This window comes from Periplaneta americana, chromosome 2 (assembly GCF_040183065.1).
Source record: "Periplaneta americana isolate PAMFEO1 chromosome 2, P.americana_PAMFEO1_priV1, whole genome shotgun sequence".
NCBI lineage: Eukaryota > Metazoa > Arthropoda > Insecta > Blattodea > Blattidae > Periplaneta > Periplaneta americana.
The window spans coordinates 205,158,368-205,184,265 of record NC_091118.1 but is presented as its reverse complement, the minus strand read 5'-3'; the positions used below and the strand labels follow the sequence as shown (position 1 = coordinate 205,184,265).

At 35.8% G+C, this 25,898-nt stretch overlaps 1 protein-coding gene across 12 annotated transcripts in view; it reads left to right on the top strand.

The window, feature by feature from the left end:
- Positions 1-25,898, top strand: part of LOC138695076 (F-box/LRR-repeat protein 2-like) — a 361,245-nt gene that overhangs the window by 125,134 nt on the left and 210,213 nt on the right. For 3 of the 12 annotated variants that reach the window (XM_069819458.1, XM_069819460.1, XM_069819442.1), the window contains exon 2: positions 12,626-12,697. Coding sequence is in view for 3 of the 12 variants with exons in the window: in XM_069819442.1 (XP_069675543.1) it covers positions 12,683-12,697 (15 nt within the window). In the remaining 9 variants the exon portion in view is untranslated. Of the gene's footprint in view, positions 1-1,357; positions 1,786-12,625; positions 12,698-25,898 lie in introns of those variants that run through there. The other 9 variants (XM_069819461.1, XM_069819450.1, XM_069819452.1 and 6 more) reach the window with 8 other exon arrangements.

Sequence of the window (25,898 nt, the reverse complement as noted above, 5' to 3'; positions counted from 1 at the left end):
ACAACTCGGTCCGAAACATCGCGGATATGGATGAAACATGCCTCCTAAAATACCTTTATTAAATGACTAGCCGTACCCGTGCGCTCCGCTGCACCCGTTAGAAATAAATATAAAGTAATTACATAATTAAAATAAGACATTTGATCCAGGGAACATTCGTGTTTGATAGAAGGATAAATCGTTTAATATGTTACTTAATTTAAATTGCATCCAAAAAATTAAAATGCGATCATTTTGGTCCAGAGACACTCATTTGGTGCAGTGACAATTCCTTTAACATGTTTCTTAATTTTTATTACATGCAATCATAGCTTAATGAATATTGACATCATTTAGATTTAATGTGTATGTTTTATTTTACTTGTTATAGGTTTGCATTGAATTATGGTAATAACTTAATTTTAACCCTTGTTTTCTACGTATTCAGCAAATGGCGCTTGGCCCACTATGGTTCTGAACCCTTCAAATAACTTAAATTATATTATATTATATTATATTATATTATATTATATTACATTGTATTATATTATATCAGAAGTTACTGCAATAACATTATAGCATTATGTCCATCTAGAGAAACTACACTTTCCAATGGTGAAATAATAATTAATTATACAAATCGGTTAATTTAGCTTCCGATATTACTTCATACAAACACAGAAACATTCTCTGTAGGCTATCTTTCATAGGTTTCGATTGTTGCTGTCCAAGGCCCCTTATAGACGAAGTCATTTGTTTTTTAATTCATTACACGGCCTTAGATGGCAGTTATTCTAATTTTAAAACTCATTTATCTCATTAAATATCAGTCCTATCAAAATTTTTCAAGGAATAAAACTTATCGCAAATTATTTTTAAAGAAACTTTTGTTATGTAATATTTTTCACAAAAATCAATACTAAGCGAGATATTTCGATTTATTTAATTCAGGCCCCCTTATAACCCCCCTTTTAAATAATGTATTTTGAATGTCATATAGCCTAAAATCTAAATTACAACGAACTTAATTTATATTCCAATTTTCATCGAAATCCGTTCATCCATTATCGCGTGAAAAGGTAACAAACATACAGACAGACAGACATACAAGCAAAAATAAAAAAAACGATTTTCTGTTTCAGGGTGGTTAAGTATATATGTTAGGACAAATTATTTTTGGAAAATCGAAAATTATCAGAAAAATTTCGGCTACAGATTTATTATTTGTATAGATCATATTTCGATATACTGTACCACGGTCAAGCTATGATAGGTAGAGGAGGTAAATGATGCCCCCCCCCCCCATAATTCCGTTATATGGAGATTCTATGGTTTTGCTTTTCCCCTGCAAGTAAACGGTTCTCTCTCCGCCTATATCTCCTTCTTTCCCCACCCAATGTAGGCCAACCGATACAAACAAGAAACGCTGTAATGATGAGGTTTGCTTCGCGTTTGGCGCAACAATGAGATAAATTTTGTAGCCTCATTTCGCAATAATAACTAACCCCAATTTGTTACGCCATATTTCGTCGTTAAGAGATAAAAAGCCTTGCTCGAGGAAATGGGGCTGAAGTGAAAACCAAAAAGGACTAAGATGGCAGCACTGAACAAGGTGTTAGCGGTGCTATATCTGGCAACACTGACTCTGTGGCGACGTTTGTGATCTGTGGTGGCGACAGTGAGTGTGTTAGATTTAGCGCGGGACACGGGACGACGGGAGTCGGCGAATCTGTGTAATTGTGGGTGGTGTGTGTTATGTGGTGTTTGGAAACGTGGTTAGAAGAAAACTGCTGTCTGAAGAAGAAGGTAATACCTTTATTTACTAGTAATATAGATTGCTTTAATTAATTTCGAGTTCGCATTATTGCTATCTATGTGAAATGTAAACGGTGTGAGAGAACTGAATCACGGTATTGCGCAATATTACACCACTGGAACAATACGTATGAATTTAATCACGATTGTATTCTGAAACTGTCGGACTTTTAATCTTGGTAAAACAAAATTTATTTACGAATGTATGTAGTAAGTGATATACGTCATTATTTATTAACGAGAGAGCCCATGTAGGGAGAATAACTGCTAATTTGTGCATCACTACAGCCTTAGGAAGTATTGATAACACAATGGTGATGGATATTAGGTCTGATACAACTCATTCAGATATCGTCGACTTATAGTTAAGATATCTGACAGTATATTTTGATAACGCTTTGTGTTATCATCACATCAATAAAGAAAGTGTGAATGTCGTACAATTCTGGCCACGTGGTTTTGAAGTAAATCTAGCAATGTGTCTCAGCCCTACCGCATGCTGGTAAACCTAAATTCATTGAACGTAGGCTTACCAAATTCCGTCAACTGTCCGAAGACAGGTCTGAACTTCACGAGTGATACCAACGTGGCACCACTTATGAGGCAACTAGGCCAGGAGATAATGGGATAGGGTGGCCAGTTTCTTTCCCCATCCATTGCATACATCGCTGATTATAGTCTGCATCAATTGAATATGCACTTCGAGGTCAATGCACAGTTGCCGCTTCGGTTCAGTCATTAAGGGCCGTATTCATAGACATTCTTAGCGCGGGCTCTCGGTGGATGATCAGCGAAGTAACGTTTTTCGTATTCATAAACCAATGTTAGCTATATGATATGAATCCTGTTTAGCACGCTCGTAGCGCGGGCTAGCGAAATGTCTATGCATAGCACCGAAGATGTTTACGGAAAGAGAATTTCCAGTGAACTTCATGCACAGCGTAATATACCCCTGAATGAAAACATTAATCTGTATATTTTTTACTACAAAAGAGATACCCGATTAATCCCCAATACAATATAACCGTCCTTGAAAAAATGTACCCATTATGAAAACATTGACCCTAATGTTCCTAATGTTTAATGCTGTATAATATATCTGCATAAAATAGTTTAATAAATTTCTTTATGCTCGACCATGCCGAAATGTAGTAATTATACACCTGTTAGCAGGCTTTTAATGGATGTCATTGAAGTACACCTATTCATTAAAGTTCAGGTTTTCGATTATTCTCGGATATGCAATGGAAAGACAACGAGGGAAACGTCACGGAGGCTGGAAAGCCAATACTGTCGCAGAAGGTTATGTTCTGTTACTATAATAATTAGCGTTAATTGTAAATAATATTCAAATAAATTCAATTTGTCATCTCGTTTTTCAATGTCGAATTCAATTTCAAGGTTATATCAAGATTAATGTTTATCTTACTCTCTAGATTATATCAAGGTCGTCGACATTCGTTTCCCGGAAAAAAATCAATACTTTCGCGTCTGCGCACATATCACAATTTATGAGGTAGGCTATGGCACTCACATGCTTGCGCTCGTTTCATAAACATCCTTGCGTCTTAATTACTACCATTATAGGCTCGTTGCATAATGTACTAGTAGTATACAGATTCCTCACCGACAATTATATCTTAAAAAACTAAAAAGAGCAGATTTGTCTGCGTTTATCAACTGCGGATCATCATGCTTACGAAAAGGTACTTTTCAGTGCCAATAATTTATTTTGTGTGCGCAAGGTTGGAATTTTGAAGTAAGAGGGAAAGGAAGGAATCCGTGTTCTGAAAGTTATCCAAACATTGTAAATAATCTTTTTTGCTATGATTTCGCAAATCAGATTGTCCCATTCGTTTGCGTTTTTTAACTAGTGTGCTGTAGATAGTAGTAAATGATCCAGCCTCACACTCCATAATGCCAAAATGAGCAGTAAACGAAGTTAGCAAAATAAAAATTAAAAATAATAAAACAATATAATAGACACGAATTTAAAGAGCAGTGACATTACACACTTAACACGCTGCTTTTTATACGGCTATCGGTAAAGACTGATGTTTTCCTTATATAGGTCTCGCAAGTACGGAATACCGACGGAAGGAATGCTAATCAATCACTGCGAAACAGAAGAGCGGGCGACAGGAAAGGTCACGAGATAACTTGAATGGTATTCGAGAGTACAGTCGGAAGAGGAATGACATCGATAGAATCAGTCTTGCGTTGTGATAGTTACATTACGACTTTAGTTTGTTCCATTGCATGTGAATACGTGTCGTATCGCACGGTATTATTATTTTATTCGTAAACATATGTTGCGCGTTTAACGAGCTTCGAATTTTTCTCTTGCTACGTTTTTTATTTCCACAGCGATATCCTCATTTGTTCATCTTCTTGGAAGAGACAGTACTTCCATCGGCTCGCACCTCTCCTCCCTCGGCGTGCCTACATACATACGGGCTATTCCATCTCAAATCGACCGAAATATAGAGAAAATTGACCTTACAATTTCTAAATACAATAAAACTTTTTTTTTGTACGTAGAGAACTGTGATACAATGCTTTGTGCAAAGTTTGAGGCATCAAAACTTCATAGTGTTTAAATTTAAAATATTTAAATTTATCGTATTTTCATAAAATTTGCAACTTTAAACTATTGTAGCTCCGAAACCCTTTCACCCAATGATCAAAATCATGGTTTAGTTTGATGCTGAGAAATTAAAGTTTATATTGACATATAAACCTATTTCCTTACTGTTTATGGAAATGGAGAAATTTAGATTTTCCCTCATTAAGACGCCTTTGCCAAGGAAAAAGTATTTTAAAAATATATAGTAGATTACGCATTGAAAGTACAAATAAACACAGTTTTTACTAATGGCACGTTGATAAGAAAGTATTGAAAATATCAAATAAAGAAAATAAGTAGTACGCGCGTGAACTAACCAGCTGACTGTGAGGCGGGAGCTAGCCGAGATAAGCAAGGCCAGGAGACATAAACACGTGATGTGTCGTCTAGCAGTCATGGCTGTGCTAGCTTTATCACAGGTTTTCATAAACAGAAGAAGTAAAATGACGCCCAACGCTCGCTTATCTTCAGCTCTCGGCCAGTGCGTGCGGTACTGCGCCGTTCAAGTCTAGGCGTGTGAAAACAATCCATTTAATACCCTCGAAACGTATTACCATACCAATAAGCAAACAATGCCGAATCCCTATTAATAATGTTTTTTTCTCAATATATATATATATATATTTTTTTTTACATTTTTACAAATTGGCAAAAAGCCTAAAAGTAAGTAAAGTCAAATTATCTGTCTCTGTGTACAATAAAAATAAGGATTACTTCTTAACATAACCTACCAAATGTCAGCTTCAAAATGAGCTCTCGTTCAATGTTCTGCAGTAAATGGTTCCAGAGTTCTGAGCGCTGAAAGAGGCTTGTTTTTATAAAATACGCCAAATTTGTCGCTCAATAATACGAAAACCGTTTGACTTTCGATAATACATTTTTGAAAATGCACTCTCCTCAGCTTCTTGTATAAACAGGGGAAAAATTAGAGTATAAAAAATGCGAGGTTTTTTACTGATCGATTTCATATGGAACAGCCCATACGTCAAAACAGACAGCAACGCCATCATTGCTTTTCGGTAATCGTTTCTTGCGCGAGCTATACGCATATATAGCATCACTATTTGACACCACGTGACCTATGTTGATTCAAGATATGCGTGGACTGAAGTTGAGATAACGTTCACTCACAACATCGCGCAAAGTTTTATGGCTCGCGATTTGTAGGTCTTTATTGCATGCACCGATAATAAAATGAAAATGCGACGTTGTCACGTCTTGTTTGTTGCTGCTATATATTAATATAACATGGATATGGGCTAGGCTTAATTGCTCAAAGCATGAGTTAATTTGAAGATTATTTATTTTAAATTAATTATTTAAAGAAATAATTAAATGTTTCTCCATAAGGAAAACCGGAAAGTTTGACTTTTTGTAATAATTCTTTTATTGTTAAGGATTGGCCCTTATTGTAACAACTATATATTTCACGGCGAATGTAATCACACGTAAAACCATCTACTTTATTAAATTTTGTGACTTTGTGTCCACGCTTTTTAGGTGTCTTAGATCCCTTTTTTACAATTTTACTTACAGTATTTCTATTTAATTTAATAATTTTAGATGTCTCCGAAATTTTTCCTTGACCTAAATTGTTTTTCAGAACATACGTGTGAGCATTGCACACAAACGTTTGACACTGCTTACATAATTTTGGTCTAGCTTTTGAATTTGAATTGTTATTTAACTCTGATACATTATTATTATTATTATTATTATTATTATTATTATTATTATTACTATTACTATTATTATTATTATTATTATTATTATTATTATTATTATTATTACCATCGTCGTTATTGACGTTCATGGTTATCGGTTCCGACACTTCACTCGCTTCCCACGGCCTCCACATTTTTATTATACACTGAACTGTAATATAATTAATTTTCACTGTGAACTAGAACAAGACACACTGCTAAAATTTGCAACTCCGCGTGGAGTATTGGAGCGGCCTTCAAAAGACTTGACGACAATGGACAGCGACATAATTAAAATTATTGAAACTACAAAGCTTCCATCCTCTTTGACACCTCTAGCCTACTAATTGAACGTGGCTACTTTACATGTTACACTAATCAGACTACAGATGCATACAAACAATGACAACAATTCTTTTTCTTCTGACACATCGTCAAGTGAGATGTACTGCCTGATAACAGTTCGCGTCACTCTTGATATGAAGAACGCGGGCGGGAGCGAGCCTGTAACACGCGGAATTTTAGATCCATTAGATCCGACGTAGTAACTTTCATTAATTAATGGCATGCACACAATCATTTTATTTCATTAACCTGTGATAGAAGACGTGTGTGCTTGTGTACTTCTTTTAAATACGTTGAAGTGTGTGTGCTGTGCATTAAATTAGTTGTTTAGATAATTGAAATGCCGGCTGAAAAGTTTACTCTACAACAACGAATATTTATGTACGAAATTTACGTCAAAACAGATTCATGCCGACAAGTGTGTAGGCAATTTGTAGAGAAATTCCTTGATATTCGACCTCCAAATAGAGGTATAGTTCGAAACCTTGTCATTAGATTGAAAGCAACGGATAGGGCCGTATTCATAGACATTCTTAGCGCAGGCCTCCGGTGGATGATCAGCGAACTAATGATTTTCGTATTCATAAACCAGTGTTAGCGACATGATATGATATGAATCAGTCGATAGCCGGGGCTAGTTTAGCACGTTCGTAGCGCGGGCTAGCGAAATGTCTATGCATAGCACCCTCAAAATGAAGGGTTGTTTCTAACAGAAGCAAAACTTGATGATATTGGTGCATCACTTGAACGTTCTCATAATAAATCTTTACATCATGTTGCACAAGAAATAGGCGTATCAAAAACTTCAGCCCATACGGCTACTACACTTCTTGCACAAGAAATAGGGGTATCAAAAACTTGCCCATACTGCTGCTACACTTCTTGCACAAGAAATAGGCGTATCAAAAACTTCAGCTCATACGGCTACTACACTTCTTGCACAAGAAATAGGGGTATCAAAAACTTGCCCATACTGCTGCTACACTTCTTGCACAAGAAATAGGCGTATCAAAAACTTCAGCCCATACGGCTACTAAACTTTTGAAATTGAAACATTACAGAGTTACTGTAGTTCAAGAATTACGGCCGCAAGACAACGAAAGTTGAGTGAATTTCTGTAATTACATTGTTGACGGTATTGTTGATCCACAATTAATCATTTTCTCTGATGCACGGTTTCATTTACGTTGTTATGTTTGTTCACAGAACAATAGATTGTGGTGCACAGAAAATTCGCGATTAATTCACTCCTGCATGATGAAAAAAAAAAATTGGTGTGTGGTGTGCCATAACAGCAAATCGAGTAATAGGACTGATATTTTTTGAAGATACTGTAAATTCAGAGATGTATCGTACGCATTTTTTTTAAGAAACTGTAAATTCAGAGATGTATCGTACGCAAATACCCGCAGAGTTTTTTGAACAATTATTATCTGCTATTGAGAGAGAACATGCATATTTTCAACAAGATTCTGCTATTGCCCATACTGCAGGTTCTTCTTTGGAGGTTATAAGGGAGGTTTTTGACGACAGACTTATTTCTACAGGGTTATGACCCGCACGGTCCCCAGATCTCACCGCGTACGATTATTATTTGTGGGGAACCCTAAAAAAAATGGAGTCTATAGAAATAACCCACACACCATCAATGAACTGAAATACTATATAAGATTGCGTTATTGCCTTATGTTATCTAATTGTCTCGTCTTATGTCACCTATTCCCTTCATCACAAAATTCGTGTCATGAACTCGTAAGTAGGTCTAATCCTCTTGCCTACCACTCGCACTCACTATGGTAAATCACGTTTTCTTATGGTGTCCATATACAGAGTGTGTAAAATTCCCAATTTCTATTCATGCAAGCATACTACATGTATGCGTGTTGTTTTGTGAAGCTGTTGTTGTGAGTAGAATTACTGTGTCATTGTTATGGTTTGTTTCAAGTTATTATGGCGTTGAAATAAATATACGTATTGCATTCAAAATCGGACGTAATTTTTTTACATCTATATACTGGGTGTTCAGTTCAAAATGTGTCTTGGCTCGCTGTATGCCGTCATGTGGCTAGCTGATGAGCCTAGAGAATTCAATCTTCCTACACTTCCGCAGCTCAGGTGTATAATCTAAGAGGCAGAGAAGTTGGCTAGCAAGTACGGCGTTCATTCTGAAGAGTACGTGCCGATACGTACGGTAACGCCGGTAGTGGCAGGAATGTGAACTGTTTGGAAATACGTACTGTCGGGATATGGGGAGAGGGTTAAGACGATTACTTACGTATTTGTTGACATTAACTTCGACGGTCAACATGGACACGGAGCATTTGATTTGTGTTGTGGAATGTTACCGTACGCAACCGATGATAACAAATACCCTGCGTACGACTTGCCGGCGCAAAACACAGTTCGAAAGAGGTTATGGTAGCACACAGACAGTACAGACCGCCATCTGTTGCTACGACGTTCAAGTTATACCGTACACGTTCTCAAGTTCAGATTGAAGAACGCCTTAAATAATAGGCAACTTCTCTAACATATAAACTGAAACTCGCTTCAAATCGGTGACCCAACAACAGTGACGTCATGACACACTTTGAAATGAACATCCAGTATATAATTTGAACTGGTAATGGAAATTACAGGAAAACGGCTGAACGGATTTTAATAAATTACCCCTCATTTTGAAGCTTGGAACCCAAAGTTTTTCAGAAAAATAGTTTTCTGTGAAATGTCAATTTTCCTACATAATTTCCCTATTTTCCAAAATCCATCTCTCGTCAGTTTTGAGAAATAATGGCTTTTCAAAATAAAACAAAACACAAACGGCACAGTAAACAATATTACACGAAGGCCATGATCTTCAGGATTGCTGACATATTTAGAGTTCAAATTCAATTGGTTATTAAAAACTTCAAGACTTACTAAAAATAATTTACAGATCTGATTATGTGGTGTGTAATTTTCTGAGTACAGCTATGTATTGGATATTAAATTCTACAAAACTTGAGATGGTTTTATAACATTATTACCATTAGGGGAAAATTTTAGAACACGGATTGCACCTACCAAATTATGTCTTAAAATACTAATGTTGAATGCGCATCATTATATTTACGAAATGCACTCTTCAGTGCCAATAATTTATTTTGTGTGGACAAGGTTGAATTTTGAAGTAAGAGGGAAAGGGTGCAGTCCGTGTTCTGGAGTTTATCCCATTTCTATAATTTACTGAGTGATCGCTATGTAGTATATATACGTATACCCTATATATAAAACTACAAAACTTACGTTAGATAGTATTGTTATTAAAAATGAAATATTTTTATAGTTATTAATTAAGTGGGGTTGGGTATTTTTCATATATTTAATGGCGGTGTGGTGTAGATATTTATATGCGTCATTCTCTTCAGTATTGGCTCGAGAGAGCGCAAAAATTACAGTTCCTAAAGAAAGGAGCTATTGCTTTACTGCCACATGAAAAACCCACTGATCGTCCTGACATTGTTACTTGCGTTTTCGCATTGAAACTCAAAAACTGAAGGTGGATAAGTTCAAGAAAAAGTATTTGGCATAAAAAACATTCAGAGGGAGTATGTTTCATTATAATGGAAGCAAATAACTTTCAAAATGTCTGGTATTCTTCATTGAAAATAAATCTGAAACATTTTTGTTTGAATGTATAATGCACTTAGTTTGCAGCATTTGCTGCACAAGCCACTAGTACTCGTTATATTGTTAGGCCTAATTTACAATGTGTTACATGTAGGTATATTTGGACATTATAAGATTAGAAAGACCAGTCCACCTTCTGGCTTAGAGTGATTGTGTCACTTTTTTTTTTCTGAAAAGAGAAAAAAAATGTGCAAAGAAATTTGTCTTTACAGAATAGGGAAGTCCCCTAATTTTTACAAATCTTCTTTGCTTATAAAACATGTCTTATATTTTAAAAACCTCATGCCAGCTTTATAATTTTCAACAGTTAAAAAAGATTAATCAACTCAAGATATCAAGATATATCATACCATTTCCACAACATTTCAAATAATGGAAGCTGGTAGAGTCTCGAAGTACGACAAAATATAATTCCTGAGTATCCAACAAATAATCCAGTTACATCTTATCGATTACACACAAGGCATGACTATTTGTCAAAACACTTGAACAGAATTGGAATTTTTTCTCCACCACCTTATCCAGGGTGCAGTCAGGCTTTAGGAAGAAATGGATCATAATCATCTTCAGCGATATTCAGCCCTTTCCTCTAAACCCACTGTGTGAGAAATATTGGAGAGAAAGAAAATTAATGTCTTCATTGCCGAGAATTCAGCATTAGTTAACGACAACAAGACATTTAAGAAAGCACTATTTCATGGCACTCTTTAAAACTAGTATAAAACAATTTAAAACAAAAAAAAACGATTTTTTTATAAATAATTGATTAAATGGCGATCTTACTCTTGTTAATTATGTAAGCATGTGCGGCTTACAGCTGTTTCGGTGCTACTTGACACCATCCTCAGAGCCTACTAGATCTCGGCGCTATCTCAACTTCGCTGCCTATTGTGTGGGTGCGTTCGTGTGATGAAGAGTTGTGTCAAATAGTGTGTGTGTTCTGAAATTGATCTGTGTGTTGAGAATTTGATTAGGGTGTGTTTTAGCGTGTCTGTATATTTTATATTGTTCTAGTGTGTTGAGTACATTGGACAGACAGGCAGATCATTCCAAACTCGATACAAAGAACATATTAAAGCAATAACCAGAGGACACAATACATCTACATATGCCGAACACATAAATAATGCTAACCACAAATACAGTAACATAAATACAGATGTGGAAATCCTACACATACAACCCAAAAACAAAAAACTCAACACACTACAACAATATGAAATATACAGACACACTAAAACACACCCTAATCAAATTCTCAACACACAGATCAATTTCAGAACACACACACTATTTGACACAACTCTTCATCACACGAATGCACCTACACAACAGGCAGCAAAGTTGAGATAGCACCGAGATCTATAATCTTTTCGCTGTAAGAAAAATCCTAATGTAAACAATAGCACGTGACAGAAGTGAGGCTTCATTGGCCGCTGTTTGGCTCCATAGATTCTCAGTACGTGTTCCCGCCTACTGTTGTACATTCTGTTTCATGTTAAACATTTCCCGTTACTCGTCAAGTAAGCCTAACCTCACTACTATGTATTCATTTGCTTAGGAAACATTTACTTTATAATTACTCTAATTAAAACTCACATAACTTATTATATACATTTAAGACTATTTGTTTTTCTCCGCTTTTGAGAAGGTTTCCACTCTTATGATTAATAACCACACACGTCGAGAATGCAGAAGCGATATTTCAGTACCACGTGCTTACATGAACAACTACGAGCTCAAGTGACGCCAGCTTGTTACAAGAACAGACTACCGCGGTATTACTGTTTGTATTCATCCACGTTCATAGTACATAACAAAATATAAAAGTAGCTTTTCTTTTACATATCGTTTTACATATGAGTGAAGTTCTATGTTTCATTGTATTTAACAACTAGAATTCAATTTTTTAGTTTCAAATAATAGAAGATGATAGTTTCCAAATACGGACTATATTTTTCTGCGTCGTCTGAGTGTTTCGACTGTAAGCCAATCACGGGTATGACAGTCACGTGCTTGTTTTTACATTAGGATTTTTCTTACAGCGAAAACAGTATAGTAGGCTCTGAGGATGGTGTCAAGTAGCACCGAAACAGCTGTAAGCCTTACATGCTTACATAATTAACACGAGTAAGATCGCCATATAATCAGTTATTTATATTCAAGTATTAAAAGTAGTGTACGAAAGATTCAACATGGATTATCACGATTTTTTAATTTTTAAAATAAATTTTTTTTTGTGCCAACCCTGTTATCAGTACACCTTTATTACTAAAACATGGTGCTGCCATTTAGACGCCATGAAAGGGCATGGAGGACGGAATTATAGATCCATGCTTTCCTAGCCATTAGGGCTACGCTAGAATTATGTGGTGTAGTCAGAAAGTCTGTTACCCTGAACAGTTTGTTAAGTAGTATTAATTTTTTTTAATATGTCCAATGTTAAGCATAAATGTATGTAAACTAAAGACTTCTTTTTATTTGTCAGGAATGTCCGTTTGTTGCCTTCAACTGGGTGGAAGAATTGTAAACCTGTAGAGTGCCTATGAGCGGCAGTTTCGTAAGTACAAATAACAGTATATATTATACTCCTGATCACATATAAGAGATCGCTCAGCCTAATGGACTTAAAAGACAACCACTTTTATCAGTCACTATGCTTCCATCTAGCGACTGCAAAAGAAGTCACGTTATAATCCTTATGGAATTACGTGGAGCAACTTCCATCTTGCGGTCGTTACAAAAAAATGCCCTTTCGACAATTTAGACTCTGAAGGTTGTTCTGATTTTATGTTGTCATTTCCTAATATGGGAATGGTCAATTTGATATATATGTGATCAGGGGTAATACCAGCATACAAACAACACTTATGTAGTACCAAACTGCCTAAAACAGCACTTATGTAGTGTCTAAATATTATCCTCTCTGTTGGTTTCATTTCCAAATCTTTGAGTACTCGTATTGTTGATATGAATTTCAGATTTAATAATGACTAAGTTTTCTATGAGATCATTTCATATAACTAGGGGTGTGATTTTTTGGTAAGTTATTAACAATATATGCAATATGTATTAAAAACTTAATTTTGTACAAATCCCTTAATGAAGAACCAAATGAAGTGAAATACATCCTCGAATTGTTTCCGAAATTTACAGTATATTTGATTGTTCAGCATTACATATGTGTGGTATCTAGCAACGATTTACACATAGTTTGAGGGACTACTTCCATGGAGCAGTGCAAGTAGACAATGATCATTTCTCTTTCCCGCAACAACTACCTTTATATGATCAAGAAGGCAGTGCTGCCACCCTCTCACAGTTGAATGAAATTTAATTAATGATGCAAACAATTTTCTGTTAGTTTCAAAGGGATTATACAAATCTGGCTTTCAGGTAGTAGCTCCCTGTAAAGCAGGTTGGAATAATTTCAAGGAAAAATTATTCTGGGGCTGGGTATCGATCCCGGGACCCTTCGCTTAGCGCGCGAACGCTCTACACAGTTGAGTTCTGGCGTCTTGTCAGCTCATGTGAGTTGTGTGGATATAAAAGGAAGAATTGTGACGGTGTCGTGTATAGTTCCTGGGGTAGCTCAGTTTGTAGAGCGTTCGCGCGCTAAGCGAAGGGTCCCGGGATTGATACCCGGCCCCGGAACAAATTTTCCTTGAAATTATTCAAACCTGCTTTACAGGGAGCTACTACCTGAAAGCCAGATGTGTATAATACATTCGTTACTGGAGGTACGTTAACAGAAAGCCACAATTTAAAGTCACACAGTATTTGTGTGCACTCACAGTTGAGTTCTGGCGTCTTGTCAGCTCATGTGAGTTGTGTGGATATAAAAGGAAGAATTGTGACTGTGTCGTGTATAGTTCCTGGGGAGCTCAGTCAGTAGAGCGTTCGCGCACTAAGCGAAGGGTCCCGGGATCGATACCCGGCCCCAGAACAATTTTTCCTTGGAATTTTTCAAAGGGATTGTTTCAATAATAATAAAAAAAATGTGATTGTATTGTTTTTTAAGTTCTTTTACACCAAAATGACAAGTGGAAAGTTTCAAATGGCTTGGAACGGTTTCAGACCAAAGTGGTAGTTGTCAGTGCCAAATGTTTTCTTTTGCTTATTTCTCAGTTCCCAATATGTCTTTTGATGATGATGTTGATATAATTATTGCTTTCCCCGCTGTTATGATCGCCAGAAGAAGACATACATATCCATATCTGAGAGACAATATAGATGTGCACAGCACTTCGTAGTTTCAAGGCAACTAGAGATACAATCAGAGAAATTTCAGGCGTTTTACAGTGAACTTTGGTGTTTGATCTCACCACTTCCATTGGTATCAAAATTGCACTGCCTTACTCTATGTTATTCTTGGTATTTGTGGAGGAAAATTGTTGAGCCACTTGTTTTCATGCCCTGTCATGCTCATCCGTGTTGTAATTTGGTGACTTATTTATGTAGTATCAAACATTAATAAGATTCGGTAACTTAACTTAATGTTTCACTTTCACTCACTTTCTGGAAGAGGCATGTGTTGAGATACGTTAACAACAGATAAAACACTGTGCACTGGCAGAGAAACTGAATTTGTCAGATTCACTGTGCATGCATGACTAAGGTGACACATGGCACTCTTGGAAGAAAATGATTCGGTCCAATATGCGAGAGGCTTGAAGAAGATATGTCGCAGATGTGACGAGTCATGCTACTCCTGTATGAAAGGTTTAATTTGTTTCTGATTTGTTTGTTTTCAAGTGACATAACACGTGTCATGTCATTATTGGCAGATCCATGAAATATGTAAAGGAAGTGTTCCTTTTCTTGGAACAGACTGGAAAAGAAATAGGCCTCATCATCAACGAGAGGAAAACAAAATATATGTTGGCAGATAATGGAAAGATAGTTGACAAGATAGACAGCCTGCAGTTATCAGATTATAATTTTGAGAAAGTTGACAACTTTACATATTTAGGATCAGTGGTCACTAGCGATAATAACATGTCCAAAGAAATCTTTAATCGATTAATGAAAGCAACCAGAGATTATTTCGGCTTGAAATATCACTTTAGTTCGCATGCTCTACCCAGGAAAGTAAAAGTTATTTTTTACAAAACATTAGTGAGACCAGTTTTGACATATGCGGCAGAAACGTGGTCAATCTCCAAAAACGATGAAAAAAGATTGGAGATTTTCGAAAGAAAGATTCTGCGAAGGATCTATGGTCCAACATTTGAGGAAGGTCTCTGGAGGAGGAGATGCAACTATGAATTATATAGACTTCTAGGAGAGCCAAATATAATCAATACAGTTAAAACTAGCAGATTGAGGTGGGCAGGACTTGTAATACGCATGGACCTAAGTGAACCTTGCAAAAGAAATTGTAAAAACAAATCCGGGAGGTCAGAGAAGACGAGGTCGACCACACTTGCGGTGGATTGATGGAGTGGAAGAGGATGACAGAAAGTTGGGGTGCAAGAATTGGAAGGCTGCTGCACAAGATAGAGACGGATGGCGACAATTACTAAGGGAGGCCCAGGCCCACCAAGGGCTGTAGCGCCAATGATGATGATGATGATGATAACACGTGTCATGTCACGTGTGACGTGCCACTGTGCCACTGCAGTGTGAAAGCTCCCTTAGTGTGCGAAATATGCACGAAATTGCTTTTTTTAATACAAAATTATTCACCGAACTCAAACTATTTTAATCACCAAAATCAGGGCAAAATAATCACCATAAAATCACACTCCTACATTTAACACATCTGTCTGTATACATTACATCAGATACGATCAGGTGTCGTGATGTTGAGACAGATGATTTCGATATTTTGAAAAATACACTAATTTGACATCCCAAAGACCGAAAAAGTGTTTTTTGTATGACTGTTGATTTTATCTCTGTACCAATGTATAGTGTACTCTCATAAATTAATTTTGTTCTGTCATAAGCTGTTGTATCCATAAAGTATGTACAGTGAAACCTCTCCTTATGGACATCCCCAAGATACGGACACTCCTCATATACGGACAGATTTTTATGTCTCAACTGAAATAATATAGAAATAATGATAAATTTAACTCTCGTTTCCGGACACTCTCAGACACGGACAGTTGTTTGACAGTCCTAAAGCATGCTTTACCTCCTGACTGCAGAAAGAACTTGGATTTCAAGACCTAACGTATTACAAAAATGGTAAATTTAGTTTTGAGAACTGTACAGAAATTCCTTAACATGAAAGAAGACAATAAGGGTCTCGTAGGCTACCACTAGCCCAGCTGGCTACCCTTGTTAGCTGGAAGCGGGTGGATAAACAGAGTCATAAAATTTAACCTGTCTGATAGGTACAAGATTTCCGCAATCGCGAAATTGTATTCGACACATGATTGGGTTGGTAGGATTATTCTCTTCACTTCAATCAGTTGTTCTGTTTCGAGAGACATGGCACCTCAACGTAAAGATTATGTTGAAAACTGTCAATTACAGTACTGCGTAACTGTAGACGTAGAATAAAATTGCATGGCACAGTACTGTATTTTCCTTTTTCGGTCTTATCTACTGTAGTTCAAAGTTGCAAAGAATTGACTGTAGTACAGTGTACTGTATTTAGAATTAAACTACAGTAATACAAGTTGAATCTTTCGTACACTACTTTTAACACTTGAATATAAATAATTGATTAAATGGCGATCTTACTCGTGTTAATTGTGTAAACATGTGCGGTTTAGAGCTGTTTCGGTGCTTCTTCACACCATCCTCAGAGCCTACTAGATCTCGGCGTCATCTCTAACTACGCTGCCTGTTGTGTGGGTGTGTTCGATTGTTGAAAAGTGTTGAAATGTGGTATCAAATAGTGTGTGTGTTCTGAAATTGATCTGTGTGTTGAGAATTTGATCAGAGTGTGTTTTAGTGTCTCTGTATATTTCATATTGTTCTAGTATGTTGAATTTTTGGTTTTTGGGTTGTATGTGAGGATTTCCACGTCTGTATTTATGTTATTGTATGTGTGGTTAGCATTAGTTACGTGTTCGGCATATGTAGATGTATTGTGTCCTCTGGTTATTGCTTTAATGTGTTCTTTGTATCGAGTTTGGAATGATCTGCCTTTCTGTCCAATGTAGAAACTGTCGCAACTATTGCATGTGAGTTTGTATACGCCTGTGTGGTTGTATTTACAGAACAGAAAGCACACTACAAAGACATCTCAACACACAAACAACACAAATAAATAAATACATACAACCACACAGGCGTATACAAACTCACATGCAATAGTTGCGTCAGTTTCTACATTGGACAGACAGGCAGATCATTCCAAACTCGATACAAAGAACACATTAAAGCAATAACCAGAGGACACAATACATCTACATATGCCGAACACATAACTAATGCTAACCACACATACAATAACATAAATACAGACGTGGAAATCCTCACATACAACCCAAAAACCAAAGACGCAACACACTAGAGCAATATGAAATATCCAGACACACTAAAACACAACCTGATCAAATTCTCAACACACAGATCAATTTCTGAACACACACACTATTTGACACCACATTTCAACACTTTTCAACAATCAAACGCACCCACACAACAGGTAGAGAAGTTCGAGATGACGCCGAGATCTAGTAGGCTCTGAGGATGGTGTGAAGAAGCACCAAAGCAGCTGTAAGCCGCACATGCTTACAGGATTAACACGAATAAGATCGCCATTTAATCAATTATTTACACTAATACATTTCATTTAAAGTGTGAAGGGATACATAATGCATATTATAAATTTACTGTTAGATTGGGGAGCCTCCCTCTCAATAAAGGACACCTCCCAGATGCGGACAGATTGTTACGTCCCTTCGATGTCAGTAAATGAGAGATTTCACTGTATATATAAATGTTGCCTTTAATAAAGTAACGGTAGGTGCATGATTTGATAAAAATAATGCAAAGTCTATAGACTTTGTCAATTACATGGAGCTATTGAAATATTGACTCCCTTTACAAATCAAAGAAATACTGTCTAAAACGAGATTTATATAAAAGACATACAATCACTGTTTTTAATTATCGAAAGAAAGGTATTTAAGTAAAGAGTAGATTAATATACAATCCAAATATAATTGCCAATTTGTTCTTCAATCATTAATAACTTTCCTTGAGGCTCTGTGTAACATTCAAAAATAAATTTTATGAGATGTCTAAATCTTCTCACAGTGTTGGCAGTTTACGTGCTATCTCCATCACAACATTGAATAAAAATAATTCGCATATTAATAAAAAAAGAGTGGGGGGGTGGGCAGAATAGAACCAACTGATACAAGAATTGCTTGAGTAACTGCCATTTATTTCGTTTCAAAATAAACCATGGCAAAGCAATCAAAATAATTTCAGACGACTATTATTACGTTAAAACTCTACTTTTTTTTTTAATGAAACAGTCTTTTTACTTGCTTATTTGTAATAAATTTTGCGGATTGTATAGGAAGGGCACATGGTGTTTTTGGATGAGAAATTACCTAAAAAGCATGAGTTTTTTTTAACTAGCATGATCTTTAAGTTATATTATGATTTTTATGTTATGAAGATATTTTTGTTTTACTTGCTAGAACAGGTTGAAGAAATAGGAAAAGGTGATGAAACAATATCATCTATGTGTTAGCCATTCCCTCATCTAATCTTCTCACAATCCTTGGCCTCCTGTTACTTAGTTATTGGTGCATGCACCCACACTAGCATACTTCAAATAAATATTCAGTGATTTCAAAAGTAGACTGGCTTTTTAACAAATCTGTAAATAGTTACATGCATATTCGGTCGGTCTTTAAGGGGAGAGGATGGTATTTTTTAAAACTTTTTTCCTATTTTGTGTAAAATATTAATTTTTTGTATCTAGAGAGCTCACAGCTGTGGCAACTCAACCAAATAAAAATATTTTGCAAAAAAAAAAAAATTATTTGGGGGTTCCAAATTTGAAAAAAAAAAATACCCAATGCAGGATTGTACTAAAACCGATATATCTAAACCATTTTTAAAGACAGTTTCAAACAATTTTTTGCAATGTATTTGCAAAAGCATGTTCTACAAACTGTAACAGAATTTTGTTATTAGTCCCTACGTTTGTAAAATAAACAATTAAAATTTAATAACAATTTTCTGATTTCCTTTCCCAATGGACGTATTTTTAAAATGAAATTAATTAACATTCTGTTGCAGAGAAAAGTTTCCTAATAGTCTAAAGAATATGTGTTCTAAATTTCATGCATACATCTTCAATAGTTCAGAAATTATATCCATTTTTGTCTGGCAATGTAGCAAAAAAATGAAGTTACTGGAAACCGATAAAAGCGGGCGTGTGATTTAAAAATCCATAGCGCAGGAAGTTTAAAAGTGACGTCTCAACATCCGATAAGGACATAAATACCTACAAAATGTTATGCAATGCATTCCACATATATCAAAGGGTATTTTAAAGAAAAAATTTTTTTTTTTTGAAAATTTAATTTACCGGAAACAACAATAAAAGTGGGTGAGTGATTTAAAAATCCATAACGCTGGAAGTTTAAAAATGGCGACTCAGCTTCCGATAAGGGCACAAATACCCACAAAATGTTATGCTATGCATTCCACACATATCACAGAGTATTTTAAAGATTTTTTTTTTTGAAAATTTACTCATTTTTCACCAAAAAATACCGTCCTCTCCCCTTAATATTTAAATTCTTATGTTCTTGGTTTTATTATGTCATATACCCTATGAAAATCACAGACCAGTTATTGAAATGCTTTAATATTATGGCATGTGAAAGCAGACAGTAGGTGAATAAAGTAATATGTGAACTCCATTGTGTTCTAAAATGTAAGAACACAACGCCACTTTAATTCAGTCATTTGTTTGTGAGAATATTTTAATTGGTACATCTGCTCACTAGCAGCATATAGCGGGACGACTATAGTCTTGTCTCGAATTGCATTGATTTTCCGGAGTGGGGCACTATGACCCAGCACTACGATCTAGAGCAGTGGTTCCCAATTACTTCAGAGCTGTGGACCCTCTTTTTATTTTTAAGGCAAGCTATGGACCCCACACCAAGAAATTTTGGTATCTGCATAGAAATAGTTAAGAGGTAGGTAGCAGTGGCAGTTCCTCGGCGAGGGAAGGGAGGAACGTCCTCCTAACATTTTTCTTTTTTTGAAAGTAAATACCAAATGAAATATATACCTTGAAATTCGAGGAAGATTCGATAACTTTTAAGTTCACAGCTATAAGAAAACCTCGGTTGATGAGTTTTAAATGATGTGCACTCATGTGCTGCTAAAAAACTGTGAGAAGGATGCGAGATTGTTTGTGTGGAGGAAAGTCAATCCATTCCTCCTTTACTGCAGTTAACACATATAGACAACAGCACACTAGCGGCCAGAGAAAGAAGCAGACTTTTAAAGCAAGTAAATGAACGGATAGGGAGGAGATCCTCCTCTGAATCAGCGTATGGGCGGGAAATAGAAACCGACTCGTCTTGCAGCAAGCTCGCTACCGCTGCCATCTAACGATGCTGCATTCATACCAGACTATAACACATCTAGAGGAGACACAATAAAAACAGTTTAATGCTAAGCTATGAAAGATATCATATAAACTTTTTTAAAAATTATAAATTAAAATATATTATTCATTGCACTTTATATAAGCTACTATTCATGGTTTGAAACTTTCGAGGATATCTGAAAGTTAAAGTTGGATTTATATAAAACAAAGAGGAAGTAGTTCTAAGTTAGTATCGCAGATCTTTTTGGCCTCTGAAATTCACTTCAATTCATTGTCTACTAGACAGAACAACAGCCAAGTTGTCAGTTTTGTACAAATATATTTGGAAGTACTGCAAACTACATTACTTTTAAATTAATCGGCCACCGGCAGCTTTGAACAATAATGGTAGTATGACTTTACAAGAACTGACATTCTTCAAAAGCATGTGATACTGAACTTGTAAAATGTTCATGTGGCAACACAGACCACGTGGGTGGGTGCAGTGTTGTTGCTTTCCTAACAGATTATTTCTCATTCCCATTTCCGTAAAACGTTCCACTTACATGTTAGTAGCTTGTCTCTTCCAACACGTGTGATGCTGTAGTGTGCGTGAAAAATGCTGCGATGTTGTGAATTTCCTTGTAATTGTGAATTTGTGCAATTATTCAACAATGAATGGAAGTGAAAACATATTATATTTTGGACAATTTAGGAAACTAAGTTTACAAAAACAGATTATTGCTATAAAAAAGGGAAGCCCAACCCTAACACTACCTGGTCTTACATGTATGCATGTAGACTAATTTGTAGCATGTTTCTCTCAAGAAGGTGTCATTTTGCGCTGTTAACTTCTTTCCTCCTCTTAAGAAATATGCAGGAGCCGCCACTGGTAGGTAGCAATATTAACAACAGTTAAATTAAAACGTACAGTATATACGTGAGTCTAGATGTCATGGAAAAAATCACGTCCACGTCTGGATCAACAATTGATACTTTCAGCCTTAAATCAGGTTCAACATCGAGGCGATTTCTGTGTTTGTTTTTCAGGAAACAAAGTATTGAAAATGTTTGTTCATAAAGATATGTGCTACAAAGTGGAACTAGGTGTTTCAGTGCCTTTTCACCTACTTTCTTATCAGAGAATACTTTCACCCAAAACTGATCAAGTGTACATTCTTTGAAAAATATTTTAAATTAGCCATTACAAGTAATATCAAGTTCATCTTGCTTCTCCTCAGACAAAGTTTTTAATTGTACCACACCACACTCGAAAGGATTTCTTATCCACGAATTTTCAGAATCTGACAGAGGGAAATAATCTCTGAAGCTGGTCGCTAAATCATTCAGTTAAGCATTACAAAGACTTCGGAAGAATATGGGTTCCCTTACACGACACTGAATGATAAATTTAGCTATCAGAAAATAATTTCACTATTATAAGATTCTCCGCTAAGAAAAGAATAAAGTATTTCATTGGCAGAGTGGATAGAAAGATAGGAGACGACTTGTATGAGAAGAAATTTCTCCGAAAAAAGTAGGAGAGGGTGATACATTTTTTATATATCCTGCCACTGAAGTAGAAGAAGGGCAGATAGTTCGAAGGTGGTGCAACAAACCTTGTGACATGGGAAATACACATCCTTTAATATTGAAGTGTACGATATTAAGTTATTTATGATATTGTTATGTTTTGTCATAAATACTGAAATATTCTTTAAAAACTTTTTTAAAACCTCAATTTGTGATCGTTTTCACACATTGAGTTTATATATCCGATTTTAAATGCTAAATAATGTGTGATCGGGTTCACCCCTCCTATTGAGCGACACTGATCAACAATAAAAGTTTTAAGAAATGAAGTTGAAAACAATGGAGGATATTTACATTTGGTACAAGGATTCTAAAAAATAGAAGATTGTAAAATTAAATGTGCGCTTCGCTAGGATGTAACCTTATAGGCCTTATGGTTAATGCTTACAAAACTGGAAATTTTGATTGGATTCACCCTGTGTTATGATACTAACAAATATTATTAAAGAAAGAAACATCTTGATTTCTGTGTTTAATTTCGTTACCCTAATTGTCAATAATTGTAATTAGCCTAAGCCTATGTGGTGCAGTCGGTAGAGTGCTGGTCTTCTGTGTCCGAGGTTACGAGTTTGATCCCGGCCCAGTTTGATGCATAACTGCTACAGACTCATGTCATTAGATTTACTATTATGCAAAAGAACTCCTGTAGGACAAAATTCTGGCACACCAGTGACACTGATATAACCTCGGTAGTTATGAGCATAAGTTATTTACCGATGCTATAGCAACTACTAGTTTATTTATCTTCAATTATGGTTACCAGGTTCAAAGTACAAGGAAATCAAGTCCACTTTTGGTCATTTGGGAGATATTTCGTTTGTACATACCTTAGATGAGGCTGCTTTCAGAGCATAAAGGAATCATGTCCTCGCAATCTTTGCAATGCCACAGATATTTAAAATCACACTCAACCTTTAATGGGCAATTAACTATACATAAATAAGTAATTTTCTGAAAAGTTTATTTTTATGACTTGATTCCCTTATGCTCTGAGCGCCCCATATAATATCTGAAATATTATATTCTAACAGATAAATTGTTTAACAAACAAAATTCCATTAGGAAAGTATCAGAAATTAGTAATAACTAGGGGGCGGATGGTGATGAAAAGTCAACTTATTTTTCACATTAGGACAATGCCTATTAATAGCCTATAGAAATCCTTTCTATGTTAATATGAACGTAAAAAAGTAATTTCTTATATTGCATTTTTTTTTAAGTTTTTGAACTAACAGGTCATTTTTATTTTTTTTTTCGGCATTTTTTTGGTCATTTTTAATGCTTTGAAGAACTTTCAGATCATTTGGAATGCATTTTACTTTCTTCTTTACTGATAGGTCTGTTAAATCATTTCCTAACAAATAGGCCAGTAGTAATTATCGACTGAACAAGTGAATAACAGTGAAGTTTGAGTTTCATAGTTTGGAACAGACTCTAAAGTCCATCCCTCATTCCACTGAAGATTTCACTTCCCACAACGGAAGTAATATAAAATGCTTGCCAACACTTAGTTTAAGTGAGGACTTTGCTACCGTTCTTTTGTCGGTACGAGGGTGTCTTTAGAATTTGTTTTGAAGGGGGGAAATTTTCACCATGTCCTGGACAGGACGTTGTGTCCTCAACATGGTTCGGAAAGAATGTCTACTGTAGTAGACAGTATTTTTAACACAAAGATTACAAGAATGGACGCTGCGCCCACAATTTGTTTTGTCATTTACACTCCCCCATCTGGAAGATCTGGTAACAAAAGTGAAGAACGGAAGGAAGAGGAGATGGAGAATGACGGCACTGCCATGGACCACCATTGATTGAAACACATTGTAAATCCTCATTAAAATCTATAGTTTTACCTTAAAACCTTCATTGTTTCGTATGTCCTTTTTCTTTATCTTAGCCAGATTCCAGGAAGTTGCCTCCTCTCTCCGAGATTCGCAGGGCAGTCATTGAAACAAGATGACTAATTTTTAAGTTGTGGTGCGAGTACTTTGAATAATATTTAAATGTCATTTTCTTTTAATTTTATGTCATTTTTCCATTAGTTTAAAAGGGCATTTTAATGATCATTTTAAGTAGATTTTTAGGTCATCAACATCTGCCTCCTATTCATAAGATTGTTTCCTTGAACTGAAACACTCCCTATTAACTGGGGAAGGGTGGTTGATCTTCCTTCTGAGGGAATTAAAAGGGTACCATATTTCGTCATTTTCTTGTGGCCACTGCCAACCTCCTTGACATGGATGTAAAGTGTTTACTAACTCTTCACTGTTGCACATATCTGCAATTACTCCTGGATATAGCTTTTTATCGTATGACAAAATCTCCTTTTGTGACTGGAATACTGGTATTGGTTTCTGTAGGCTCTTCATTGCTTGATACATTAATGTCTTTGAATTTCACAGGACTATCTTCAGAAAATGGACTCACAACACTGACAGTTCCATTCGTGGGACTTTGCACTTGGCAAAGTGAATACGATGGGTGCTGGGAGTAGCATTTGGTGGATTTTCTGTCCAGTACTGACTTTGTACTTCTCTTTGTGCATTTACTTCTTCAGCAGACATAAAAATAATTGTGACATTTGGGCAAGCCTCTGTCGCAACATTGGGAAAGTCTTTGGCAATTTTTTTTTTTTTTTAAGAAAACATCACTTTTGTAGCACTTGTCTCCATACAGCACGTTTACCTGTGCCTTCCACTATATCCACTGGCCCGTTGGGATGAGTCATAGTGAAACAAACTCCAATCAGTGGTTTTCAGTTTGCCATTAATTTTGGTTGGCTCTAAAATTTTGTTGAGCGTGTATCTGTTTTTAAATTAACTACCAGCACTGTCCGAAAATATATGAAGTTTAGAAATTTCATTATTATGAAAATCATTGCTTTATTGTAACAAAAAACTGTAAATTTGTCATAATGAAGGTCTGACAAAACACATTTCCATCTCAGTGGAAGGACAGTCTTTTTGAAGAAATAAATGGCAGACTAGGCTATGTAGTCTACTTTATGACCTCACGTATGTAATTTAGGAAAAATAAATTCTTGAATTAATCACCGATTATTTATAATCAATGTTCCTATGCAGGATTCTGTATTTAAATTTAAGATTTCAAATCTAAAATGAGTTCTTAATAGGTTCGTTCCAACAACAGTCAGGAACTGTCCTTAACCATCGTGAGCATGCGCAGTACAGAAAAAGCGTTCCAACACAATCCGAACCAGTCCTGAACTGGAAACATGTACTGCAATCGGGCGTTCCAACAAGCTTTTGACACGGGTTCGGAACAGTCAGAAATAGTCCGCAGATTGAGGCATGTACGGAAGAGTACGCGAGACGCGCATGCGCATAAGCTCACCAACGTCTCCTGGATACTGAAGAAAGACATGATCGACTGTTCACATCAATGAGGTTAAAGATGAAAAGTGACAGTACAGACAAATAATAAAACTAAGAGATTTAATTTAAATTTTCGCCAGAAAGAAAGGGAATGGAAATTATTTAGATAGTGAAATAGTTAATTACAATTTCAACATGCAGCTTTGATTAAAAGTATAATAAATAACGTACATACATTAATAACTAAAAAAAAAAAAAGAACAATTTTTTAGATGAGAATCCCCCAGCACACGACATTGAATTAG